The sequence below is a fragment of the Xyrauchen texanus genome, chromosome 4 (assembly GCF_025860055.1).
Source record: "Xyrauchen texanus isolate HMW12.3.18 chromosome 4, RBS_HiC_50CHRs, whole genome shotgun sequence".
Taxonomy (NCBI): Eukaryota; Metazoa; Chordata; class Actinopteri; order Cypriniformes; family Catostomidae; genus Xyrauchen; species Xyrauchen texanus.
This window is the reverse complement of record NC_068279.1, coordinates 11,332,593-11,357,915: the sequence shown is the minus strand read 5'-3', so window position 1 is coordinate 11,357,915 and position 25,323 is coordinate 11,332,593. Positions and strand designations below refer to the sequence as shown.

The 25,323-nt window shown below is 38.3% G+C and overlaps 1 protein-coding gene across 2 annotated transcripts; it reads left to right on the top strand.

The window, feature by feature from the left end:
• Positions 1-9: 9 nt before the first annotated feature.
• Positions 10-25,225, top strand: LOC127643071 (golgin subfamily A member 3-like). Of its 2 annotated transcripts, none has more exons than XM_052125624.1 (24): positions 10-55; positions 1,388-1,691; positions 4,175-4,315; positions 5,398-5,510; positions 8,019-8,728; positions 8,890-9,001; positions 10,327-10,633; positions 10,957-11,159; positions 11,904-12,041; positions 12,173-12,334; positions 12,643-13,011; positions 13,164-13,241; positions 14,150-14,413; positions 14,630-14,724; positions 15,978-16,194; positions 16,417-16,560; positions 18,104-18,301; positions 18,434-18,550; positions 18,682-18,821; positions 19,105-19,237; positions 19,337-19,459; positions 19,574-19,738; positions 22,499-22,653; positions 22,793-25,225. In XM_052125624.1, the coding sequence occupies exons 2-24, from the start codon at positions 1,541-1,543 to the stop codon at positions 22,965-22,967; spliced, it is 4,410 nt and encodes a 1,469-aa protein (XP_051981584.1). In that variant the 5' UTR covers positions 10-55; positions 1,388-1,540; the 3' UTR covers positions 22,968-25,225. The 2 variants fall into 2 exon arrangements, with proteins under 2 accessions (XP_051981584.1, XP_051981583.1); XM_052125623.1 differs by having other exon boundaries at positions 4,175-4,438.
• The last annotated feature ends 98 nt before the right edge of the window (positions 25,226-25,323 follow it).

Sequence of the window (25,323 nt, the reverse complement as noted above, 5' to 3'; positions counted from 1 at the left end):
TTTGAAAGACGGAAATTGAACAGCCACGTAGTGCAGAGAGGGGAACGTACGAAAGGTTGGTGTATAATTACTTTTTACAGTTTCAGTCAACCGTCACACTAATTATTCACAATTTATTGGCCTTGATAGATTGTTTTGCAGTAGCGGAGTCGCGTGTCAATGTCATGCATCCGTTGCCTGAGGTTTCTAGAAATCGTGCGATGAGGCTAAGCAGCTAACACACTGATGCTAATGAGATTCATAATAATGAACTAACATTTCACGTTTATATGGATGGTCAAATAATTTTCCCATGTTGTTGATTGTTTTTTTTAGAATAGGTTTGTTTGTGACCGTGTATTAAGGCGAATCCATTACACCCAAATGAGATACATTATCTCATTATCTTAAAGTGACAGGTAATAGAACTAGTTTTTCCATGCTGTTGATAGTCTGATCTGTTTATATGTGCTGTTTAGAATGACTCCTTATATACGACATTATTTGGCTTTGATTTTAAAGTAATGTCAGCTTCATTTTCATGTCAGAGTTCTGACAGGTTTCTTAAAATAAGAACTAAATCACACTAGTCTATAGTTAGATTAATATGCTGCTGGGTAGTCTAATAATGCATTCTTGTGTGACACAGAAAACGTATTAATCCACCACTCTGGGGGGAAGAAAAGAAGAAAAAACCCCGCGAAAACGAATCTCCAGGCATGTCATTCACGAATTTGTCATGACACTGAAATAAAGCAACTGTCATTTGAACCACATCTGTTTAAAACAAATCAATATGTTCAAATGTTAGGTCATTAATAAGTTATACAAGCCCTTTAATCTTTCTGAAATGCAACTAATTTAATTTCGTGTGATTTGTTTTTAATTGTGGTGGTGAGGCTTAGTGGTTAAAGATGTGTTCTGGAAAGTGAAAAGTTGTAGGTTCAAACCCCTATATTGTGTGATACATTAACTATCAAAGGCAGTATTGTTGTCATTTGTTTTGGGAATTGCAGTTTCTCAAGAAACCTTGGTGCTACCATGCGGTATTGAGAAACATGCTATTTACAACAACACAGTAGCACAATGTAACAGACAGCAAATTAATACAGACTCCGTATACAAACAATAATTTAAGCATGAATGAAATGGGTAATGCAACATCCTGTTCCAGTGGCATAAAGTGAATTTTTTCATCACCATTGTTTCTTTTGATCATGACATTGATCATGACACTTAACCTGAGTTTGAACCAGGGGGAGTGTCCCTGTAATAAGTTATATGATGTGTATGGTGGAAGACTCAGCATAGTGACTAATTAATAGTAAATTAATCATTTTACCCACCACTGTTTTGATTAAGTAAAAAAATTGCACTCTCCATTTAAACGAATGCTTCCATTCCACAGGATCACAGAGGACTCAACAACTTCTTGCTCCATCACCCAGGCCAGCCTACAGTTTTAACCAAAGTTTGCAGAGCATGAAGTAAAAGCAGATTGCACTAGTGAGACTCAACTCATGTACATGGATGCAAAAGCAGCATCTGTACTGAAAGAGAAATGGAAAATGGAAATAGAGATGCTGCCTCAACCGAGTCCAATCCTCACCAGCCGAATTTACAACAAAGCAAATATACAAACAGCAATACTGTAGAATGTCTGAAGAATGGGGAGCTGGACAGATCACTCTTATCAGAGAAAATCCCTAATGGTGAGTGTTCTGCTTAGAATTATGTGCAAATAGGGGTTTGACTGCATAGTTTTTGAAATGATAAAATAAGGTTGTGAAGGGATGTTATGCACAGTATTGCTTAAATTAGATGGTTACATTTGTGAATATTGACTTGCAATCAGAAAGTCATACTTTCAGATTTGTGTAATATAAAATAATGCTGTTTAGCTGAGTCCGTTTTCTCTGTTATGCTGATGTCTTTTATTGATTGTAATGGTTTGTTGTGCTTATTTTAATGTTTTAAGTGCACATTTGCTGTTACTGCATCACTTGCTTTAAGATGTTTTTTTCTTCCCACATTTTATAGCAAATGCCATTTGTAAATTAAATTTTCAGTATACATCTTCAATTTAGTAGGATACAAAACAACGCTTCTTTCGTCAATTTCCTGAACTGTCACGTTAGCTTGATTAGGCTGTTTAACTTGTCTTGCAAGACTTTTGCAAAAGAGAACTTTCAAGCTACACTGGTTGTTAATCACGTTTAGAGGTTGTGAACAAAAGCACCAATCACAAACTCAGGAATGACTTTTATCGTGCTCTTTTAGATGTGATCATGCTAATTTGGGTTGTGCTTTGGACCTTAAAGGGGCGCTCAGTAATTCTTTCCTCATTTAAAAAGTTTAACTTCAAATTGTATTTTTGAAACATGTTGGAAACATGACCGCTCGCATGAGATAAAGACTTCAGTCATATCAGTAACCTTTTAAAAGCCATTTTACTCTTTATGGAGAGGGCCCCATAAATGGGGGCTGCCATGATAGAATCACAAGACCAAACAAATTCGAATCGCTTAATCCCAGTAATCATACTGTTTGGACACTTTGGACACTTTCACTTGGGGACTAAATTAATCATAGCTAACAGAGATTAGTGACTTTTTACAATGGCATCGTAACGAAAAACTATTGCATTTGAATTATGCTGCATCCACACCGCTAGTTGTCAGTTAAATCCAAGACAACACATTCAAAAAGTACTGTGTTCACCTTTTAAGGTGCACTTAAAGTAATAGTTCACCCAAAAAATTAAAATTCTCTCAAAATTTACTCGCCCTCATGCCATCCCAGATGTGTATGACTTTCTTCTGCTAAACACAAAGATTATTAGAATAGTGTATCAGCTCTATATGTATGTACAATGCAAGTGAATGGTGACCAAATCTTTGAAGCACAAATAGCTCATAAAGGCAGTATAAAAGTAATCCATATGACTCTAGTGGTTAAATCCATGTCTCCAGAAGCAATATGAGGCTAGGCTGCAGGCAAGTCAGATTTTTCTCAAATCAGATCTTTTCAGGCAGACTGCCCACACTATTAATTGCAAGTAATCAAATCAGATTTGCATGTTCAGACATAACCAACTTATCTGCATGGGTTGCTTTGGTAAGGATGTAGGCGTACTACCCACGTGATGATGCTTTCAAAACAGATGCAGGAAAAATGAAGGTGCATCATCTCGCTTTCCAAATAAGCACCCTGTCCAGTCACTGTGCAGACAGAACTCCGTCGCACAAGAAAAACTCAGCTACGGAGGAGACAGGTAAATATTGTGATGTTCCATGCTGCAGTCACTGATTTTTGACATCATCGTTGTATGTCACATTAAGAGTGATGCAAAAGACCATTCTAAATCCGAATTGAGCAGCCAGAGCGTCCGGACTGAGACGTATCTGAAAAAAAATCTGGCGAGATGCACAAATAATCGCCAAATACAAAAAGAAGAATGCGAAAGTGGAGATTAATTGTAAAACAGCACTTAAATATTGATCTGTTTCTCACCCACAACTATCATATTGCTTCTGAAGACATGGATTAAATCACGAGTCGTATGGAGTACTTTATTTTGCCTTATGTGCTTTTTGGAGCATCAAAGTACTGGTCACCATTCACTTGCATTGTATGGACCAAAAGAGCTGAGATATTTTTCTAAAAGTCTTAGTTTGTGCTCTGCAGAAAAAGTAATTCATACACATCTGGGTTGGCATGAGGGTGAGTAAATGATGAGAAAATCCCTTTTAAGCTAGTTTTTCCACTCTTAAGAAAATGTTACCTTTGGAGAAATTAATAGTCCTATTAGACCTATTATGTGTGGAAAAAAAGTGCACATTTAAATGATGATTCACGCAAGTAAAAAAATTAACATAAGGGTGGACCTCCTAATGTGGTAGCCATGTTGAGATCACATGACCAGCTGATTACTACCTACTTAATCTCGGTAACCCTCTTATTATTAGACACTTTGGTGGCAAGTTGCCAAATAAATTGGTGCATCTGTGAATAGGGCCTTTATACAATGGCATCACTTAACAAAAACGTATATACGATGCTTCATCCACGCTGATATAGGTGTCAGAATATAATCCAAGACCATTCCCATATCAGCCAGCATAACATAAACATAAAAATAGAACTTGTGCAACTTCAAAATTGAAATTCATTGATTGCCTTCTCTTTGTGGTAGGTCATGTCAAAACAGAGCTGTTGCCAAATGGAGAGGTCATGGTGGAGTGTCAGGAAGCTTGTGGAGACAGCACCCCACCTCTGACAACTCCTTCCCCGGGGAGCTGTCTCACCAACTCCTTGATTGCAGAGCTGGATCCAGGTGTGGCCTCTTTCCCTGACAGTCTAGAGAAGTCTGAGGGAGCTCTTGCAGAGGGCTCTGTTCACAAGGGTGACTCGTTGCAATCGCTCAGACTAAGTATTCCAATGCAGGAGACTGAATTGTGTAAGCATAAAATACTGGACCCCCCCCCCAAAAAAAAATCACCGTCCTTCCCTTTTGTGTTTTAACCCCCCAGTTTGCTGAAGTTATTGGCTTTTGAAGCTGATAATAGGCTAACCCATCCTTTTTGGTATAGCCTTCCCTGTTGTCCTGTTTCGGCTTTTATAATCTTACGCAATTGCATAATGTCCCCGGCTAATAAGTCTCTCCTGTGGTTGTGGGTTCTGTGATGGCTGATGTTCATTGCAATTCTAATCTCCATGTGGTGAGGAATTTGGTAACAATCCTGGGGTTGTGGTGCTGGGAAGAGTGTCAGTCTTGGTGATTCAGGATAAATTTATTCTGTCTGGGAATGAGATGACAAGATTTCTGAATGCATGTTGTCTTGGTGGTGTCCAAGTTAATTTGGCTTGAATATGGCATATGGCTGAGCCTTGAACTAATAAGAACTAACAGGCTTGTCTCTTGTTAGAATGACTCTTGACTATTTCTGACTAAGGCAGTTGGAATGGCCCAATAGGGTTTAGAACTCTTGATGTTTACTCTTAAAGGAATAGTTCACCCAAAAAATGTCACTTTTCTCAGCCTTATATTGTTCCAAACTTGTATGACGTTCTTTCTTCCTTGGAAAACAAAAGGATAAACATTAGATGGAATGACAGAAACCTTAGTCACCATTCACTTTCATTGCATGGAAGAAAGATGCAATGAAAAGGAATAGTGACTGAGACAACATACTGCGCATCGTCTTCCTTTATGTTCCATGGAAGAAAGAAAGTCATACATGTTTGTAACAATATGTGTTTCATTTTTGAGTGAACCATCCCTTTACCCAAATTGTTTAACAAGCATGTTTCAGGATTGATGAGCTCACACTTTCCCGTAAAATCAATGGTTGACAATATCTGAACTTTTCACCTCTGTTTTTTTTTCTTTGTTTATTGACCATGTCTCTCTTGTAGCTTCGAATGAGCCATCTGTGGATATGGAAAATGAAGAGAAAATTCGTCAAGAGGCCCGTCGCCGTTTAGAGGAACAGCTCAAACAATACAGAGTGCAGAAGCACAAAGATAGAGTGAGTCACCGAATGTGTGGATATTACTTTCTATCCAGTGAGTGTGCATTTAAAGGACTAGTTCATCCAAAAACAAATGTTTTCATTATTTACTCACCCTCATGTCATTCCAAAACTCTTTGATGTTAATTGTTTTTCGTGGAATATAAAAAGAGAATTTAAGAATCTTCACACTGTTTTCTAAATTACCACAGTTCATAGTGACTACATCTGTAAAAGCTGGTCAGTTCCCCTGGGTCAATATGTTTGCCCCCCTAAATTGAGTGATAGAACGGTAAGAGAGGTATTCTCATATTCCATCCCACTGAGTTCAGTGACCCCACATCATAATACATAGACCAACCAAATTATATTTAAAACAAAACATCAATGTGTTATGACTGCATAATAATATTTAGTGGGTTAAAATTTAATTTAAGTTACAAATGTATTAAATGTTCGCTTTATAAGTATTCGGAATAAATAGAGAAGGTAAAAAATACAATGTCCTCTTTATGAACACCATTTATCAATCAAATACTTAATGGGCACCAATCACAAGGGAGAGGCACACACGTGCTCAATAACGGAGAATTGAGCTTAATATTAGCAACAGCATTCTCTAATAAGAGGTGCACACCAAGCGTGCTGAATGAGGAATGCGCATAGACACTGACAGACATAATAATGATAATAACTTATTTCGATGCGTGCAGCTTTTTTAAACCCGTAGTTATTGAGATAGGTACATGCATTTAAAAATGCACATGTTACACTGGACTATTTAAAATGAACTAGTGAATTTAGAAATGTGCTTAAAAATTCTTAAAAGAATCTTAAAGGAATTGGTGACCATAAATAACACCTGCACATGCTGATTATAGCCTACTGATTAAATTCTAACCTAAAATTAATTTTATCCAAGAACTTTACTGCATTAGTCATTCTAAAGAACAGCATGGCAACATGGCTTAAAGTTTGTGGGTAAAACCAGAATGTTGTTTATATATTTTATATAAAAAAAAAAGTACTTAAATTTTGTTAATCTTTAGTTGTCTTTAAAAAATTGCATGTCTGCAAATATTTAAACAGCAAATTATGTTTTATATATGTTTGGGGGACATTTAAGGTATAATACAGTTGCCCTCCTACAAGCACACCTGGCCCAACCTTGCCCCCCAGTCAAAATGGTCTTGAACCCCCCATGCTTTTACTCACTCTCAGGCCATCCCAGATGTGTATAACTTTCTTTCTTCCACTGAACATAAACAAAGATTTTTAGAAGAATATACAATGCAAGTGAATGTGACCATAACTTTGAAGCTCCTAAAAGCATATAAATTCAGTATAAAAGTAATCCATAAGTCTCCAGTGGTTAAATCCATGTCTTTTGAAGCGTTATGGTTGGTGTGGGTGAGAAAAAGTAATTTTTTACTAGAAATCTCCACTTTTATTTCCAAATTTAGTTTTTTGGTGATTTGCATTATTTGTGCATATTGCCACCTACTGGTCGGTGCTGGTAAAAGTTGGAGATTTATATTAAAAAGGACTTAAATATTGATCTGTTTCTCACTCACACCTATTTTATAGCTTCAGATAATATGGATTAAAGTAAACCACTGGAGCCATATGGGTTACTTTTATGCAGCCTTTCTGTGGTTTTTGGAGCTTCAAAGTTCTGGCCTCCAATCACTTGCATTATATGGACCTACAGAGCTTAGATATTATTTATAAAATATTAATTTGAGTTCTGCAGAAGAAAGAAAGTCATACTCATCTGGGATGGCATGATGGTGAATATATATGTACGAGAATTTTTCATTTTTGGGTGAACAATTTCTTTATAGAGCTATGGTGAAGTGAAAGATTTCCAGTGAATAGTGAATTGAAATTTCAGTCTATTCCACACACAAAGCTAGTATGGCTTGGCAAGACTTGGAACACAGGGCACAAGTTTACAGACAATTTTTTTTACTTTTTGAAGCTCGATAAGACATGATTATAACATTTCAAGGTCGAGGAAGGAGGCAGGAACCGGCTGAACAGTAAACATAAAGTTTTAATGTCAAACTTAACTTAAAACAAAGTCTTAAAAGAATAAACAGACACACATGCAATACGGCCGCTTGTGTCTCTCTCGAACTGGCGGATCTGGCTCCCATTTATCTCGCTCTCCCACTGATCAGCTGATTCAGCACCATCTGTGCACTATCATGGCCTGGCCACGCCCCCCTCCTTCTCATAGTGATCAATAAGAAATGTCTTATGGCATCATAATTTGTTTTTCACTGAAAAATTCTAGCATTCGGGGATGGAAGAAACTACATTAGTGTGAGTCAGACAGTATTCTCATTTTTGTGTGAACTATCCTTTAAAACAGATTTCATTGGAAGTTTATTTAAATATATTTGAATTTGACCAATATTTTCGATATGGACTTGCCAAAAACCAAGCAGTACTGTGTTTGTCCAGTGTTTGCCACTGTTTCAGATAGTTTGTTGTTAATCTAGGTCTCTTTGCCTCTCTCAGACTCGTTGCCCCACTCCTAAGAGCCGTGGATTCAGCACTCTGGACCCAGAGCTGATGCTCCACCCCGAGGCTCTCCCGCGGGCCAGTACTGTTGCCATGACGAAGGAATACTCTTTCTTGCGCACCAACGTTCCTCGTGGTCCCAAACTAGGAAGCCTCGGAATCCCTTCATCCAAGGAGAAGAAATTTAAATCATCGAGTTCAAGCAAGATCCACTCTCTAGCTGACTATAAATCCCCTGATTCTGACTATAAAAGCTCAGAGATGTCTGGTGGTGTAGTTTCAGCATCTGCCGACTCGTCGTTTAGCTCGCTACATTCAACCATCAGCTCTGTTTCCACAGTTTCTGAAATTAGCATCAGCTCTGAGACCAACACCCGTTTGGAATCATCTCAGCCAATCAGAGACAATATTTCTGAAGTGGATGGAAGCGAATCAGGTTTTAGGGCGGATGGCAATGACAGCGATAGCTCATCTTATAGTAGTATGTTTGCTACAGGGGCTTATAATATGTTAGCGGCATTAGTGAACAGGCCAAAGGCTCCATATACTGTAGAAGGGAGGGAAATTGCTGCAGAAGCCATGGGCCAGTTCCCATCACTACAGGAAGTCCTGCAAGCGGCCACTGATGAGCAGCACATAGAGGAGCTGGAACAGGAAAGAGAGGCCAGCGTGGAGCCATGTAGTCGCCGAGACAGCTTTTCCAGCAGGTATGGAAAAAACAGAGATGCCATCCCATCAGATAGTCCATTCCAAAAATTATTGTCTACTACTTAAATTTGAAGGACTTTAGGGGAACCTCATTATCTATCATGAAAACCAGCCTGACTATTGATTATTTTATTTTGTTTGTTTGTGTGTGTGTTGGCAGTGTGTCATATGGAAGCTCTGTGATGGGGACTCATGATGAGATGCTCCAGGTTCTGAAAGAGAAAATGAGGTTAGAAGGACAACTGGAGTCCCTGTCCTCCGAGGCCAATCAGGTGGTGATGATAATCCTAACCAACAAAACGTATTAATTTCTTTGTCACTTCAGATGCATCTGCCATCAACATAAATATATATGAAATGAGTTCCTAATTTAAGATGTGATTACATGGCTAAACTATAAAATTGTCCGTTGGCCCGGACAGCTTTCCTAAATAGTTCTTAGTGTGGTAGTTTCTTGTCTTGCATACCTGACTCATTAAAAAAAAATATATATATATTTAATTATATTAAAAACAACATTGGATGTGCTTTTATTTATGTAGGTAGGTAGCCGAGTAACAATCAGGAAAATGTACAGTTGGCCATTATTATATCAAAACAAACCTCCTTTAGGGTGATACGAGTCCCCTTTGCTTTGCTCCAGTCACTGTTTTCAGTTTGTGAAAATGATCGACTGACTTTATATAAGCCTTTACTTAGTATTTGTCTGCAATTATTTGTCTGCAATTAGTCGTTCTAAAAAAAATAGTTACCCTAAAAATGAAAATTCTCTCATCATTTTCTTACTCATGTCATCCCAGATGTTGTATGACTTTTTTTCTTTTGCTGAACACAAAGATTTTTAGAAGAATATCTCAGTTCTGAAGGTCCATGCAACACAAGTCTAAAGGTCCGAAACTTTGAAGCTCAAAAAGCATTGGTTTAATCCTTGTCTTCAGAAGTGATATGGTTGGCACAGTTTTTGTAGTATCAATCTCCACTTTCATATTCTAATTTTTTATTTTTTTTAAATGCGTTTTGCATTCTGGGTGCATATAGCCACCTACTGTGCAGGAAGGACAATTTATTGCAAAAAAGGACTTCAGTATTGATCTGTTTCTCACCCACACCTGTCATGTTGCTTTTGAAGACATGGATTTAACCACTGAAGTTGTATGGATTACTTTTATGCTATCTTTGTGTGCTTTTGGAGCTTCAAAATGTTGGACCCTGTTTATTTGCATTGTATGAACCTACAGAGCTGAGATATTCTTCAAAAAAATCTTAATTTGTGTTCCACAGAAGATAGAAAGTCATACACATCTGGGATGGCATGAGGGTGAGTAAATGATAAGATAATTTAAATGTTTTGGTTGAACTATCCCTTTATGAAAGCTTAGCATCAAAATAAACAGTAGTATCAAGCATTTGTGTCTTTGTCATCATAGTGCCCAATCAGAACAAATCAGTTTGCCATTTTGTATAGACCAGTAGAAAAACTACATGTTGAGGAAGGTGCTGAAAAGATTTGTGTATTCAGCCTTAACATACCACACACATCATAGAAAAACATGATTGCCATCCACTTACTCCATCTAAAACCATCATGTATCTCCAGTCTCTAAAGGAAAAAACGGAGCTCCAGGCGCAACTGGCCACAGTGAATGCACAGCTGCAGGCTCAGGTGGAACAGACCCTGGCCAGCCAGGATAGGCAGAGTGCCCTCACCTCAGAGGTCACCACGCTACGCTCCAGCTGCTCAGTGCTGGAGAAGGCCATGGTGGAACTTCAGACCAGTCTGGAGGGGAAGAACGCCAGCCTGGCTTCGGTGGGCAATGACCTGCAACTGGCCGAGGAGCAGTACCAGAGGCTGATGGGTAAAGTGGAAGAGATGCAGCAAAGCCTGAACACCAAGGACAGCACAGGTGAGAACAGAGTGGTTGGTGAAGACATCAGAGATGAGCCTGAACATTTGGAATGCTCAGAAATGTCAGTCTAATTGGTTAATGCTACTCACTAAAGAGGGTCAGCCTTTTTATGTTACTTTAGATTTTATTAAATTGCAGTAATAGTAAATGTACTTTACTATTACTACAAAACTATTTCCATTGCTGTTACCATAGCATTGAGTAATATGAAGGTACGTCCTCCAGACCAGCAGATGTTTGATCCATATGTTCTCCTCAGTATGCCCACTTTCACATTTCCAAGTGCACATTTGTGTATTTAGCTCTGTTTCTTCACCCAGTTTCTGAGCTGCAGCAGCAGATGGGAGGCCTTCAGATGCATCTTCAGCGGGTCCAGGTTGAGAGAAACGCTCTGCAGAGCAGACTGAAGACCTCGCAGGCAGAGGTGGACTCGCTGAAGCAGCTCCGCCTCTGGTACCAGCAGCAGCTGACTCTGGCACAGGAGGCACGCGTACGACTGCAGGGAGAGATGGCCAACATGCAGGTATAGTTACGCAACAAGGGTGCATTTTTGAGTTCAGGAAAATAATATTGTTTAAGACAGAATCTCCGAATATGATGATCCCCTTACGAGCAACCCCCTTCCAAAAAATAAAAAAGCACAACATTAAAACCATCTGCCTAATATCTGTAGGTCCCCCTCGTGTCGCCAAAACAGAGCTTACCCGCATCTCAGAATAGCTATTCTTCTCACCACAATTGTACAGAGCGGTTATCCGAGTTACCATAAACTTAGTCAATTCAAACCAGTCTGGCCATTCTCTGTTGACCTCCCTCTCATCAACAAGGCGTTTCCATCCATAGAAATTCTGCTCTCTGGATGTTTTTTGTTTTTGGCACTATTCTGAGTAAATTCTAGAGACTGTTGTGGATGGAAAAACCCAGGAGATCAGGAGTCACAGAAATACTCAAACCAGCCCATCTGGCACCAACAATCATGCCACGGTCAAAATCACTGATCACATTTTTTCCCCATTCTGATGGTTGATGTGAAAATTAACTGAAGCTCCTGACCAGTATCTGCATGATTTTATGCACTGCACTGCTGCCACACATTTGATTGGCTGATTTGATAATCGCATGGATGATTGTTGGTGCCAGATGGGCTGGTTTGGTTTTTATGTAAATACTGAAAATATGTACATGTTTACAAATGCTATGTTTATCAGAAAGCTTCATATGTAAAATAGTCATCTGTACTGTGTTTTGTTTGTATATTTACTTTCAGGCAGGACAAATGACTCAGATCGGCATGTTAGAAAATCTGAAGATGGAGAATGTTACTCTAGCGCACCAACTCACAGAGTCGAAACATCGCTCTATAAAAGAAAAGGAAAGGATTGCTGTACAGTTACAGAGCATAGAGGTCTGGCAAACTGATATTAACTCGTCAATGTCAATCTCTCTTTTTTTGTTGTCATATTTTAGTGTTGTATATTTTCTACGATTGCACATGTTCTTCTGTTTTTGTGTTATACTGATACTCTCTTGACCTAGGCGGACATGATGACGCAAGAATCAGCCATAGTTCAGATCCAGGAGGCGAAGACGATGGTGGAGGAAGATCTTCAGCATAAGCTGGAGGAGTTTGAAGATGAGCGAGAGCATCTGCTCAAACTAGCCAACACAGCCACAACACTGGAGAGAGAGCTAGAGCAGGTAACTAAACACTTCTTAACACACTTACACATTGAAAGAGAAGCATGCGGTAATAACACCATGTTTTCCCCATTTATTGTGGATAAAGTAGCCTTGTGGTTAAAGATTTGAGCTTGTTACTTATTTGGAATAGGTTATCCATGAGCTATGACTATTGTGCCCTTGAGCAAGACACTTAACCCCAGGTCACTCCAGTGAGACTGTGTAATCTAAGATAGCTTTGTTCTTTGACAAAATTTCCTCCAGCCCTGGTCGCTAGGTAAAATAAAGAGCCTATTCTACTTTTCATCCGCTTCTTCCTTTTTCAGGTAAAACTCACTCTCTCTCAGAAAGATGCCCAGCTGGAGTCATTCCAGCATGAGCACCTAGAGCTGATGAAGCAGCTCACCACTACTCAGGAGACTCTCCAAACCAAAGAGCATGCCCTCAACCAGCTGGAGGCATGTTACGAGGAGCTCCAGGCCCAACTGGAAGAGCTGCAGACAGATGCCACAGTTAAAGAAGAGATGTTGCAGTATCTACAGAATGAGAAAATTGTCCTGGAAGTGGCTCTGCAAGCAGCACGTGCAGATAAGAGCGAGCTTGATGAAGGAGCAGAGAGGCTGGGAGAGGAAGTGCTACTGGCCTCAGATACACTTGACCAGCTCAGACAGGAAGTGCAGGTTAAAGCAACACAGGTGAGAGGTTTATAACCGAATTTGAGCATTCTTAGGACACGGTTTTACTCAAAAGGTTTTTTCAGAGGAAAATGGATTTCAACATGTGTAGGAAATAACATTCAACATTAAAAGTGCATTAAATAGCATTTTTCCCTCTCTTTGTCTCCAAGATTGAATCTCTACAAAAAGAGAATGGCACCCTCAAAAAACAAGCACAGAAACTAAAAGAGCAGTTCATGCAGCAAAAGGTATTTCTCACGTTTCAAAGTGTAGTCCGTTAAAAACGGAATAAAATCCACATTGTAATGCCTCCTTACCCTCTCTAAACTCAGTGGACACTTCACCCCAAAATGAAAATTCTCATAATTTACTCCCAAATGTCTGTCTTCTGCAGAGCACATGAAGATTTTTAAAAGAATATCTCCGCTCTGTAGGTCCATTCAATGCAAGTGAATGCTGGCCAGAACTATGAAGCTCCAAAAAGTGCATAAAGGCTGCATAAAAGTAATCCATATGACTCCAGTGGTTAAATACATGTCTTCAAAGGTGTGGGTGGGAAACAGATCAATATTTAAATCTTTTTTTACTATAAATTCTCCTCCCTGCCCAATAGGTGGCAATATAATATATTTGATGAATGTGAGTCATCAAAAATAAAAAAAAAGTGAAAGTGGAGATTTATATATAAAAAAGGACTTAAATATTAATCTTTTTCTCTCCCACAGCTATCATTTGCTGTAGCTTCTGATGGCATGGATTTAACCTCTGGAGTAGTATGGATTACTTTTATGCTGCCTTTATGTGGTTTTTGGAGCTTCAAAGTTCTGGTCACCATTCATTTGTATTGTATAGACTTAAAGAGCTGAGATGTTCTTCTAAAAATCTTAATTTGTGTGTTCTGCAGAAGAACGAAAGTCACGCATATCTGGAATGCATGAGGGTGAGTAAATGATGAGAGAATTTTCATTTTTGGGTGAACTATTCCTTTAAATCTTTCAAGCTGGTGGTGTTTTACTAACTCTGAAAATAGTCTTTCTGTCTGTTGTTTGAAGAATTTTGTCATGATGACAACAATCAACCAAACAACATAATGGTAAAATCAAAGTTAAGATCTCATATTGTATTTGGTAGAAGTGTCTTTGCTCGCTTCCTGCAGGTAATGGTTGAAGCGTATAGGAGAGATGCCAGCTCCAAAGACCAGCTGATATCAGAGCTGAAGGCATCTAAGAAGCGTCTGGGGGCGGAGGTGAAGGGCCTGAAGCTGGAGCTGTTGAGAATGGAAGGAGAGAAGAAGAGTGCCGAGCAGGAACAGGCTCATCTGCAGAAGGAAGTGGAGAGAGTCCAGCAGCAGATGAATGGTCTGGAAGCCCATCTACAATCCGTAAAGACAGAAAGAGACCAACTTGACTGTCAACTGCAGGTACCAACCTTGAGAGTTCACAAGTCAAGTGAAGTCATTTTTATTTGTATAGTGCTTTTATTTGTTTCGAAGCTTTGTGCTGTATTTTCTGTAATGCAGAGCAGCAGTGCTAACTTTTCAGTTTAAGGATATAGCCTTCGTTTCCTATATACATATGTAGAGTATATCTTGACATGCTGGAGAAGTTTTTGATTATCTCCATGCTGTATGCTTTAGTCTCTTCAGTTTGACCAGAACCAGCTGGCAGCAGTGTCCGAAGAGAATGAAAGTCTGAGGAATAGGATCGAACAAATGCAAAATGAAGCAAGGAAGTGAGTCATCAATCACACCTCCTCTCATACCATAAGGGTTTCCATAGTGATCACAGCTCAGTCTCTGACATCATGGATGCGTTATGTGACATGTAGGCAGCAGTGCTTGTGTTCCAAGGTATTTTTGTCACCTACTTTAATGACCGCCCCATCACCCAATATACATAGTCTGGGGGGGGGTGTGTGCTTAAGGAATTTGCAAACTAGAGCCAGGAAATTTCTAAAAGACACGATACCTTGAACCTAGCAAATTTTGGCAAAACTAGCAACAGTTTTTTCCTCATAAGCAATATTTTAGCCTTTTTACAGCCTGATGAATCAATAATAGATTGTAAATTTGTTAACTGTAAAAAATGTGCGTTGAACTATGGAAAGTGTTTTTTAAATCCAGTTTTAAAGGACAGTACTATGCAAAAGTTTTAGGCACTTAAGATGTTATTAAGATGGTTATTTATATCTTCAGCTTTAGTGTGTCAACAGGAAATATAAATGTTAGACTCCCAAACATTCCTTTTGCAAATAGAAAAGATTAGATTAGAAGAACAGGGAGCCCTGCAACAGATGTTATGACCCCCCACTGATTGTTGAGTCAGTCTTGGATTACATGAAGAGACGGAAGCAATTGAGACAGCCTAAATAGATAGAAGAACTGTTGTAAATTCTCCAAGAAGCTTGGAACATCATAATTTAGCTTTGATTTATCTTCAACAACCAAGAAAAACTGTGTCCAGGTGTAACTAGGAGAATTGGGGCTGTTTTAAAGGCAAAGGTGGCCACACCATATATTGATTTAGCTTTTTATGTTTACTGGACCTTGTATGATGTTAATTGACTAATGAAAACTATTTATGGCATTATTTTTGAAGACTATGCAACATTTTCACAAGTGCCTAAAACCTTTGCACAGTACTGTACACAGTGTTAAAACCATGCAACTCCTGAACTTTGAGCATATCTGGGGCTGAGACAAAGTGGGACCTTTTTAATTTTGGTTTCAGTAATATTTAAAAGTTTACTATATAAATGACACTTCTATTATATTAAACTTTTATTTAAAGTGTGTTATATTCCGATATTTCATCAGAGGGGGTGGCCCCATACATATCCACAAAGTTCTGTTCTAAACTTTGAATATTCACTGCCCCTAGAACCACCGCTGCAGGGAATTAATCCAAAATCCTTCAGCTTTATCTGCAAGTTTTATTCCCATCCATATTAACATACTGTAATGTTCCTGTTCTTTGCTCATCCAGGGCCATCTCAGATCAGAAGGTGAGAATGAAGCGTTTGGGCACAGATTTGACCAGCGCCCAGAAGGAGACGAAGGCCAAGCATAAGGCCTATGAGAATGCAGTGGGCATCCTAAGCCGCAGGCTACAGGAAGCCCTCACAGACAAAAACACAGCTGAGGCTGAACTCGACAAACTTAGAGCTCAGGTTTCAGAGGGAGGAAATAGCCAGGAACATCAGGTGAACTCTCAACAATATTATATAGTACAATTCTAAGTCATTCAATTAGTATTCAGCACAGTTACTGAAAGCATGGATACACCATGGTTATAACTCTTACCCTTTTCCTTGATCCACAATCCATACAACTAACATTTTATGTGATTATAGTTGAACAAAGAGTGAGTTTCTTTGTATTTTGGTATTTATTTACTTGATGTGTATCTGTTGTCATTATTTCAGGCCAAGGTGGAGTCCCTACAGGCAGAGTTGCAGACAGTGAGCCAGAGTAAAGCCATGCTGGAGAAAGAGCTGCAGGAGGTCATCACCCTTACCAGCACTGAGCTGGAGGAATATCAGGAGAAAGTGCTGGAATTGGAGGACGAAGTGAGTGACTAATACTAATTCAGTCAGGAAAGAGCTCAGTGAAATGATGCTTGTAGTCCAAGTCAAGGATTATTTTTATCTGAAACGCAACCAATATTTTTCTGTATGGTTCCTTTTCCTTTTTATGCAAATAACAAATAGTGGAAAATCCATTCTGGTTAGTGGACTAGAGTGATTAGAGGTTCCCATGGAGCGTATTTTTAAAAAAATCCATTATATAGTAATCACAAATGACTGAAGAGTCATGGAAATTCATTGGTCAGAAAGGTGTGGGAGCAAAATAACAATAACTTAAAACATAATGTGTACTAAACGGCATTACTATACATTAAAGAATAGTTCACCCTTTTTAATTCTCTCATCATTTACTCACCCTCCCATCCCAGTAAAGGCTTTATTCTTCTGCAGAACACGTACAAAGATTTTTAGAATAATATTTCAGCTCTGTAGGTCCATTTCATGCAAGTTCTGGTGGCCTGAACTTTGAAGCTCTAAAAAGCACATGAATACAGCATAAAAGTAATCCATACAACTCCATGGTTAAAACCATGTCCTCTGAAGCAATGTTATAGATGTGGGAGAGAAACCGATCAATATTACACTACCGGTCAAAAGTTTTGAAACACATACTTATTCTTTACTATAATTTATTTGTATTTTTTTTTTCACATTTTAGAATAATAGTAAAGTCATCAAAACTATGGAATAACATAAATGGAGCTATGGGAATTATGTTGTGACTGAACAAAATCCAAAATAAATCAAAACTGTGTTATATCTTCAAAGTAGTCACCCTGGGATGCTTTTTAAACAGTATTGAAGGAGTTCCCATCTATGTTGGGCAATTATTGGCTGCTTTTCTTTATTATTTGGTCCAAGTCATCAATTTCAAAAACCTTTTTTTTAATAAAATGTTTTAGTTTTAAAATGAAATTAATATGGTGGCACAATTATATATTTGTCTTCAAAACTATTTTCAAACATTTAAGCATACACCTTCAGATCATGAGAAACAACTTTTGACCGGTAGTGTTTGTCGTTTTTTTTTGTATAAATCTCTTTTTATATTCACATTCTTTTGTTTTTGGCAATTCCCATTCTTCATATTTACTGTCCCCTGCTGGGCAGGGAGGAGAACTTATAGTAAAAAAGGACTTAAAAATGTATCTGTTTCTCACCCACACCTATCATATTGCTTCTGAAGACATGTATTTAACCAATGGATTACTTTAATGCTGCCTTTTTGTGCTTTTTGGAGCTTCAAAGTACTAGCTACCATTCAGTTGCATGAAATGGGCCTACAGAGCTGAGATATTCTTCAAAAAAATCTTTATTTGTGTCCCACAGAAGAAAGTAAGTCATACACATTTGGGATGTAAATGTTAAGAGAATTTTCATTTTTGGGAGAACTATTTCTTTAACTATTGCTATCAGTCTAGTTGGATAGTATGTGATGGTGCAAATGGTATATAATGGTGGTATTTAAATAAAATCTGTGGTGATCTACTGTAACATATGGATTCTTTCCCTTATTTGCCCACAGCTCCAAGAGTCACGGAATTTTAAAAAGAGAATACGTCGTCTGGAGGATGCGAATAAGAAGCTTGTGCTGGAGCTGGAGCATGAGAAAGGGAAACTGTCTGGTCTTGGGAAGTCCCATAGTACATTGCGAGAACATGCCAATATCTTAGAGGCTGCACTGGCCAAGAGGGAAGCAGATCTGGTCCAGCTCAACCTGCAGGTGTGATGCTACATCATATAATCTCTTTATCACAGTCTATTATTAGCAGGAATATTCGTACAAATCTGCCTAATATAGGTTGTTTTGCATCATTTTGACTTGCATCTCTGTGACCTTTCTGAATCTCTCTAGGTTCAGGCAGTTTTAAAGCGTAAAGAAGAAGAGGACCAGCAGATGAGACAGTTGGTGCAGACGCTGCAGGCTGCTCTGGAGAAGGAGAAAACGAAAGTCAAAGATCTGACGGAGCAGGTAATTACTAGATGATATGGTCTCACGTCTTCAGATCTCAATACCAGCTGCATCCAGTTCCCCTTTAGAACTTCTGAAAGCTTTTTTTATTTTATTATGTGCTTATGCGTGTGACCTGTGTGTTTGTGCAGGTGGCAGAGGCCAAGCTGGAGGCCGCTCATAACCGCAGGCACTACAGAGCAGCCATGCTGGAACTGAGTGAGATAAAGAAAGACCTGCAGGCCAAAGAAGAGCTTGTCAAAGCTCTGCAGAAAGAGGCTAAGTCACTTACGTAAGTTTACAGCTGTAAGCTTAAGATTACAGCTGCCTCTGAAATTCTGAAAATGCAGTCACAGTCACAACTGCTGTCATATATCAAGAGATCCATAATTAAGTCAGCTCTTCTAGATTGCTGCACTGATGGCCTGTAGGTTGTGAGATGAAGCATGGAGAAATTGATAAATTGCAAAAGTCTTAAAAGACACTCTTGAATATTGCTTTAACACTGAGTTTATAATAGTGGTTTATGAGCAGACCTCTAAATGTTTTGGTGTCTCTTGTGTCTTCTGCAACAGTGCTAAGGATGAGAAGCACTCCGAGGAGGTTTCTCATTTCCAGGAGGAGTTAGCTGATGCTCACGCTCAACTCCAGATCCTACAGAAGCAACTGGACGATGAGCTCAACAAACAGCCCCTCACCAACCAAGAGGTAGAGTGTTTTTGTGCTGTTAATGTGGATTAATTGCACCACTAAAATGAGAACTCCGAGCCACTGAATCTCATAAACTGCATTCCTGCCTCCCTGCAGGTGGAGGATCTAAAGTGGGAGGTGGAGCAGAGACAGCGGGAGATCGAGACACAGAAACAGCAGCTGGAGATGGTGGAACAGTGTCATCAAAAAGAGATGGACACCCTGCAGGAAACTCTACAGGTTAGATGCACTCCGAGATGGTGCTACTCTTTTCAGCAGTGTCAGTTTGTAATGTGTGAGCATTTGCCGTGACGCTCTTTTGAACCTTGTCATTTTTAATGTTTTGGTGTGTAGAGGATAAAGGTGGAGCTGGAGATGGTGCAGGAGGAGCTGAACAGCACACAGAAGGATAAATTCTTACTGCAGGCTAAAGTGGGAGAGCTGAGGAACAGCATGAAGACCGTTCTTCAGCAGAACAACCAGCTCAAACAGGACCTCAAAAACAGCAGGCTCAGAAAGGTGCGACTAACATTAATCTAGCCTTTATTCCATGAAAGCCTATAATCAGGGTCAAACATTTACTATTTGCCACACCTGCCAATTGTGTCAATTGAGAACATTTCGAGAAACAATCACAGCATATAGTCTCTGTTAAACTGCACCTGACTCAAGACTTCCTTATAATTTTTGTTTTGATGACTTACCGTGTGGAATATTTAGTGTATTAGATACACATATATATATACACACAGTAGATACTTAATTTAAACTTTATGTTGCCATTTCTGATTAAATTTCCCAAAATCTGGCAACTAACTTCTAAGTGTTAATTTTGGATCTAGGGGTCGACCGATAGTGGATTTTACAGATACTAAGTTTTAATTTTGGATCTAGGGGTTGACCGATAGTGGATTTTACATATACCAATTACTAAGTTGGGCAGTCCATGCCGATAACCAATTAATCAACCGATAGTTTTTCTGAATGAAAAAATAACACTCAAAAGTAAAATAGTGCTGAACTTTATTACAAAAATAAACAGTACTGAACCATGAAAATATATTGTAATTTTTATATGAAATAAAAATATTAATATTAATATATATGATCAAATATTAAATTTTTTAAGTCAGCACAAGAGGGCGCAATAAATACATAAACCATTCAGCACCTTTATATTATTGCATAGAACATTTCTATCCTGGCTGTTAAGAAAGAGCATAAAATAAATACGTTTTAGCCATATTCTCAAATGTTAAGCCAAAAGTTAAACGAGGGGGGAAAACGCTTCAATAGACAGTTCACAAGGTGTTAGACATGCACTGATTTCTAATGCTCCAAACTCAAGCTTCATAATAACATGAAATACCACATTGTTTTTTATTCAGTAAAGTTGTATGTAGAGTAGAATATTCACAGATAGCAATGGTATTCGGCTGAGCTCGGTGGTGAAGCGGCTCAGACTATGAATCCAGGTCAGGGGCTGTTCAAACAGACCGGAACCGAACGCGAGAATCTCGAGACACACATTTCCAAGTTGAACATCTTTCCTGAAAAAGCATTTAAATGACTCATTGTTTAATCTGAGAAATGGTTATAAGACAGCAAGATGCAATGGCTAAAGATCTCCACCAACTGTAAGGGGCTGTTCACACTGAACACTTTTGCAACTATCCATTTGTTTTTCAATGTAAATGTGCGCTAGACTAACATCTTAGTTTCCCTTCGTTTTGTTTATTTGGCATCTTGTGTAGGAGTGCTGTTTTTAGATGATATGTTTAATTAAAAAAGAACATTAAAAGCATATTGAGACACCTGCTTTCTGTTAAACTGTATTTGTTGCACTGTGTCTAGGCATTTTTAGTGTAAGAATGTGATCGATCTGAAGTCATCGTATTACAGTGAGGATAAAAACAATTATTTGAAATCAGATGCATTTCGGATTTGTTTGTTTCTCTCGGCTGCATGAAGATATTAATTTGCTTTCTCATGTCACTAGCATTAAATATGCATCTTAGATGGCTAACGAATGCATAAACGCGACATGCTGTATATAAACTAATGCTAATAGATGGTATTAATTGTGACATTTAAGCATTTGGCTAGGCCTGTATTTTTGTCTCAGTGTTCTAACCGATCAAGGTTAGCTTTAATGTTAGCGTCCTCTCGAACTTGTCGCCAAACATACTGCTGTTCTCTACTGATGCAGCATGTAGTCAACAAATTAATTACTGTATAATGATATGATAATGTGTGCCATAGTGTACCATATACATTTCATTGTTAATGTTTTAAATCCGCATCTGAAGTGTAGTCTCACGTGTCAAATCAAAAAGCACTAGGCATCAGTGAAGTGATAGTTTTTATTTCGCCTCTACAGGCAGCTCTCATACTGTATAATGATAGCGGACCCTTCCCAGCTGATCCAGCACCGGACACAATGAGGAAAATCTATTGGTGTGGATTTTTTCTGATAACCGATAGTTCCAGAAATCTGTTATCGGTACCAATTAATTGGCAAAACCGATATATCTCTGTTGGATATAAACCTCTATTTGGATCCTACCTGTAATATATTGCATGCCTCTCTTGAATAGCCAAATCTAAATGGTCAATAGTGCCATCCAGCAGTTTGATATGTCTGAATAATGACCAGGGATAAAGTGGTATTTTTCCGGTCATCCGGGTATTGCGAGGCCTCTTTCCTACTTCTCATAGATCTCTGAGATCTTTACAAGCTAATAAAATGATTTGTCTCAAATCAATATTTCATTCCATTTATTTCCATTTATTTGGCAAGTAGTCCTGTAATAATCAGGATAATGAGCAGTAAAAAGTGGGATAATCGGACAGTCATTTTTGCAATATAAACACCAACAAATCCCAACTAGAGGTGGAATTCAGCTGTTTCTGGAGACTCCAGGGTCTCTTTCTTCTCACATAATAATGTGATTTTCATTTCAAATCAATGTTTCAATATAAACACCAACAGATCCAAACTGGAGGTGGAATTCAGATGTTTCTGGAGACTCTGGGGTCTCATTTTTTTTCTCACATGATTATCTGATTTAATTTCAAATCAATGTTTCATATCCATTTAATTATTTATTAAGTAGCCTTGAATAAGTGGGAATATACAATCTCCGCTCCGCATTGGGGTTCTGACCACCCTGACAGGTTTTATTTAGCAATTAATGACTAGACTAGACTAGTTTCCAAGTGACCATTGTATTAAGATTAAAAGTATGAGTATTTTCTGTGTTTTCGCCCCCATACCAGCGGATGGATCTGAAGGGGGAGTCAACTCCAGTGACGCCAGTAAAAATCCCAGACTGCCCTGTTCCTGCTTCCCTTTTAGACGAACTGTTGAAACCCTCAACATCTGTTAATAAAGAACCTCTCAATAACCTCCACAACTGTCTGAGACAGCTAAAGTAAGATTCATACACCATACCCGTTGATGTAAAGGTGTCACACATTTTATACAAGTAAAGCTACCACAACCAGAGAGCAGATGGTTCTTGCTTTGAGGGCGTCTCCTTTCCAATTCCTGTGATTTGTTGTTTTTTGCAGGCTGGAGATGGACAGTCTTCAGAAGCAGATGGAAGAACACACGGTCACAGTGACGTCATTGGCCAGTGCAGAGGAAGAGCTCCATAGACTGGGTCTCCATGACGATAGTAGCAACGATTCATCCAATAAAGAGGCGAATGATGACGACGTAAAGGGGGAGATGATGCCCTCATAAGACACAAATAATCATTTAAAGACACTATCTGATCTGAGAGAGTTTTATATTCATGGGCACTTTAAAGACAAAAAGTTTCTTTGTTTATTTGTTATCAACTGCCAATATTTGGCTTTCATTACCAAGAATGTTCGGATGAACGTTTGTGTTTCTTTGCACCATAGCTTTATTCTTTTCGGGGTAATATTGGTGTTTGTTTGTTTGTTTGTTGTGTTATTTCATTTGTCACCATTATTTATTGTGTAATTTACAGAACTGCTCTCTATTTCCATCTGATCTCTCGGTTTATCTCACTTGTAATTTCAAGTAGTCACCCACCTGACGTTCAGCTTTGATTTTTTTGAATTTTTTTCCTTTCTCATCTCATAAGAGGTGAAGAAAGAGGACTGTGAGGGCTACTGCTAGGCTGCGTGGTCTTGCAGGGATTTAAAAATCTATACGCAACATCCAGGGCCCTATTTGGTCAGATGTACATTTTACAAATCTGAGTGAACATAATACACTGTCTGGTGGTATTTTGCACTTCCTGCATGGAGGATTCAGCAGCTGTTCTTCCATTCCTCTGTGCCTGTGAATGAGCTGATCTCTCATTCCAACACTGGAAAGATGCTTGTCAGGCGGATCTCGAGCTGTTCCCTGCAATACAATACATTCATAATCCACAAAATAATATGACCCATATCTATAAAGCATCTTAGTATCTGAGCATGGATCAGCTTTCCCCTTTCCAGAATGCTGTTTTTGAGAGGTTGTAAACTGATCTTGGATCAGCAGTCTTTTGTTTAGCTCAGATCAACAATGTTTGAAGTCGACAGCGATGCTGACAATTTCCTGTCTGCGTACACTCTGCACTGTATACCGCTTTACCTGTAAGTCTCAGAGTTTAGGTTTACCTATAAAGGGATGGTTCAACCAAAAAATAAATTCTGTCATGATTTACTTATGATACAACAACATGAGGGCGAGCAATTTTTGGGGGGAACTTTACCTTTAAGCCTATTTTGTTAAACATTCTCTGTCTCATTGTGGAAATCATAATGGGACTCTGGAGGCTGTCATTTCAGTACCATACTTCACACACACAACTTTTTTTATTTCCCAGAAATTATTAAGGACATTAAGCCCCAGGAATTTTTTGGCATTCTTTAGGAAATGCGAGATTGGGAGAAAGTAGTGGCCCTTTTGTACAGGGTCATGAATACATCTCAGTACATCAGGTCATCTGGCATTTACTGACATCTTGGAGTGTCTCTGGTTTATGCCATTGGTTTGACAGTTAGCATGAAAGTTCTTCATTGCTCTTGATGCTGTAATATTTTAACAGCTGAGTTTGACTCAACTAGGTCGATTTAGGGCTGCGCCTTAAAAGTGATACAGAATCCTTTAAATAATATAAAAAATGTATAGCTTGAATGATCTTGCTTAAATATTTCTGTTGAGAGATCTTGAGAAATCATGTAAAATAGGTTATCTTGGATGAATGTGTTCTTGAAAGTGCTGTTGAGTGTGTTGTATGTAAATGCAGTACATAGGAAGGGTGTTGACTTATATTGCACAACTGATCAAATAAAAGCTTAATGACTTTCAGGTATGGACAGATGTAAAATATTGTTACTTTTTGTTGGACAAATGTTGGCCTTTTTTGCCTATGTTGATACTATGTTCACTTATTTAAAATCATTTTCACCTCCCAAAATTCTCATGGATGGTTTGCCATTACAGCCTTAATTATTGGACATGTATGTATGTATATTTTAGCAAATGCATTTAATAAGGTGAAATATTTTTGTCTTTCCCTGATGTCTTGATTTCACAAATGCTTGTTGGTTTTCTGTACAGTAGGTCTGTACTTCAATGTGTAATTGGCTTGAACTGTTAACAAAGTACAAGTGTGTTCTCAAATGATAAATTGCAGACATGTAATACCCTTTAGGCTGCTTCAAATGTTTAAAATGTACAATTATGTTCAAATGATCTATTAACATTCATAACTGAAGGGAGGGAACTGTTTTTAATTATTTGAAAATATACTGTGTGTATTAACTGAACTGACCGTTAAAAGCACGAGTTTCTGTTTAACGTTTCAATTAAGAAAACAGTTCATGACTTTTAATTCTTTGCTTGCTCTGCATTTGTATGGGATTTAACATATTGATAATTATTGAGTGTAAAATATAAGTATTTCTGTAAAACGATCACTTCTTGTCTTCTGTGAATATGTAATAATGTTTTTTAGAAGAATACTATGATTTAAAAAAGAAAAGAAATAAAGCTCAAAATTAGATTTCAAGTCCAAATTAGATTCTCTAAATGGTTATATTATAGCCTACATAATTTACATCATGTTAATCATCAG

Coding starts and splice junctions, on each gene's coding strand:
- LOC127643071 (XM_052125623.1), top strand. CDS start 1,541: ATGGAAAATGGAAATAGAGATGCTGCCTCAACCGAGTCCAATCCTCAC. Junction 16,561..18,103: donor TGCTGGAATTGGAGGACGAA/GTGAGTGACTAA, acceptor ATTTGCCCACAG/CTCCAAGAGTCACGGAATTT. Junction 19,460..19,573: donor CCCTGCAGGAAACTCTACAG/GTTAGATGCACT, acceptor TTTGGTGTGTAG/AGGATAAAGGTGGAGCTGGA.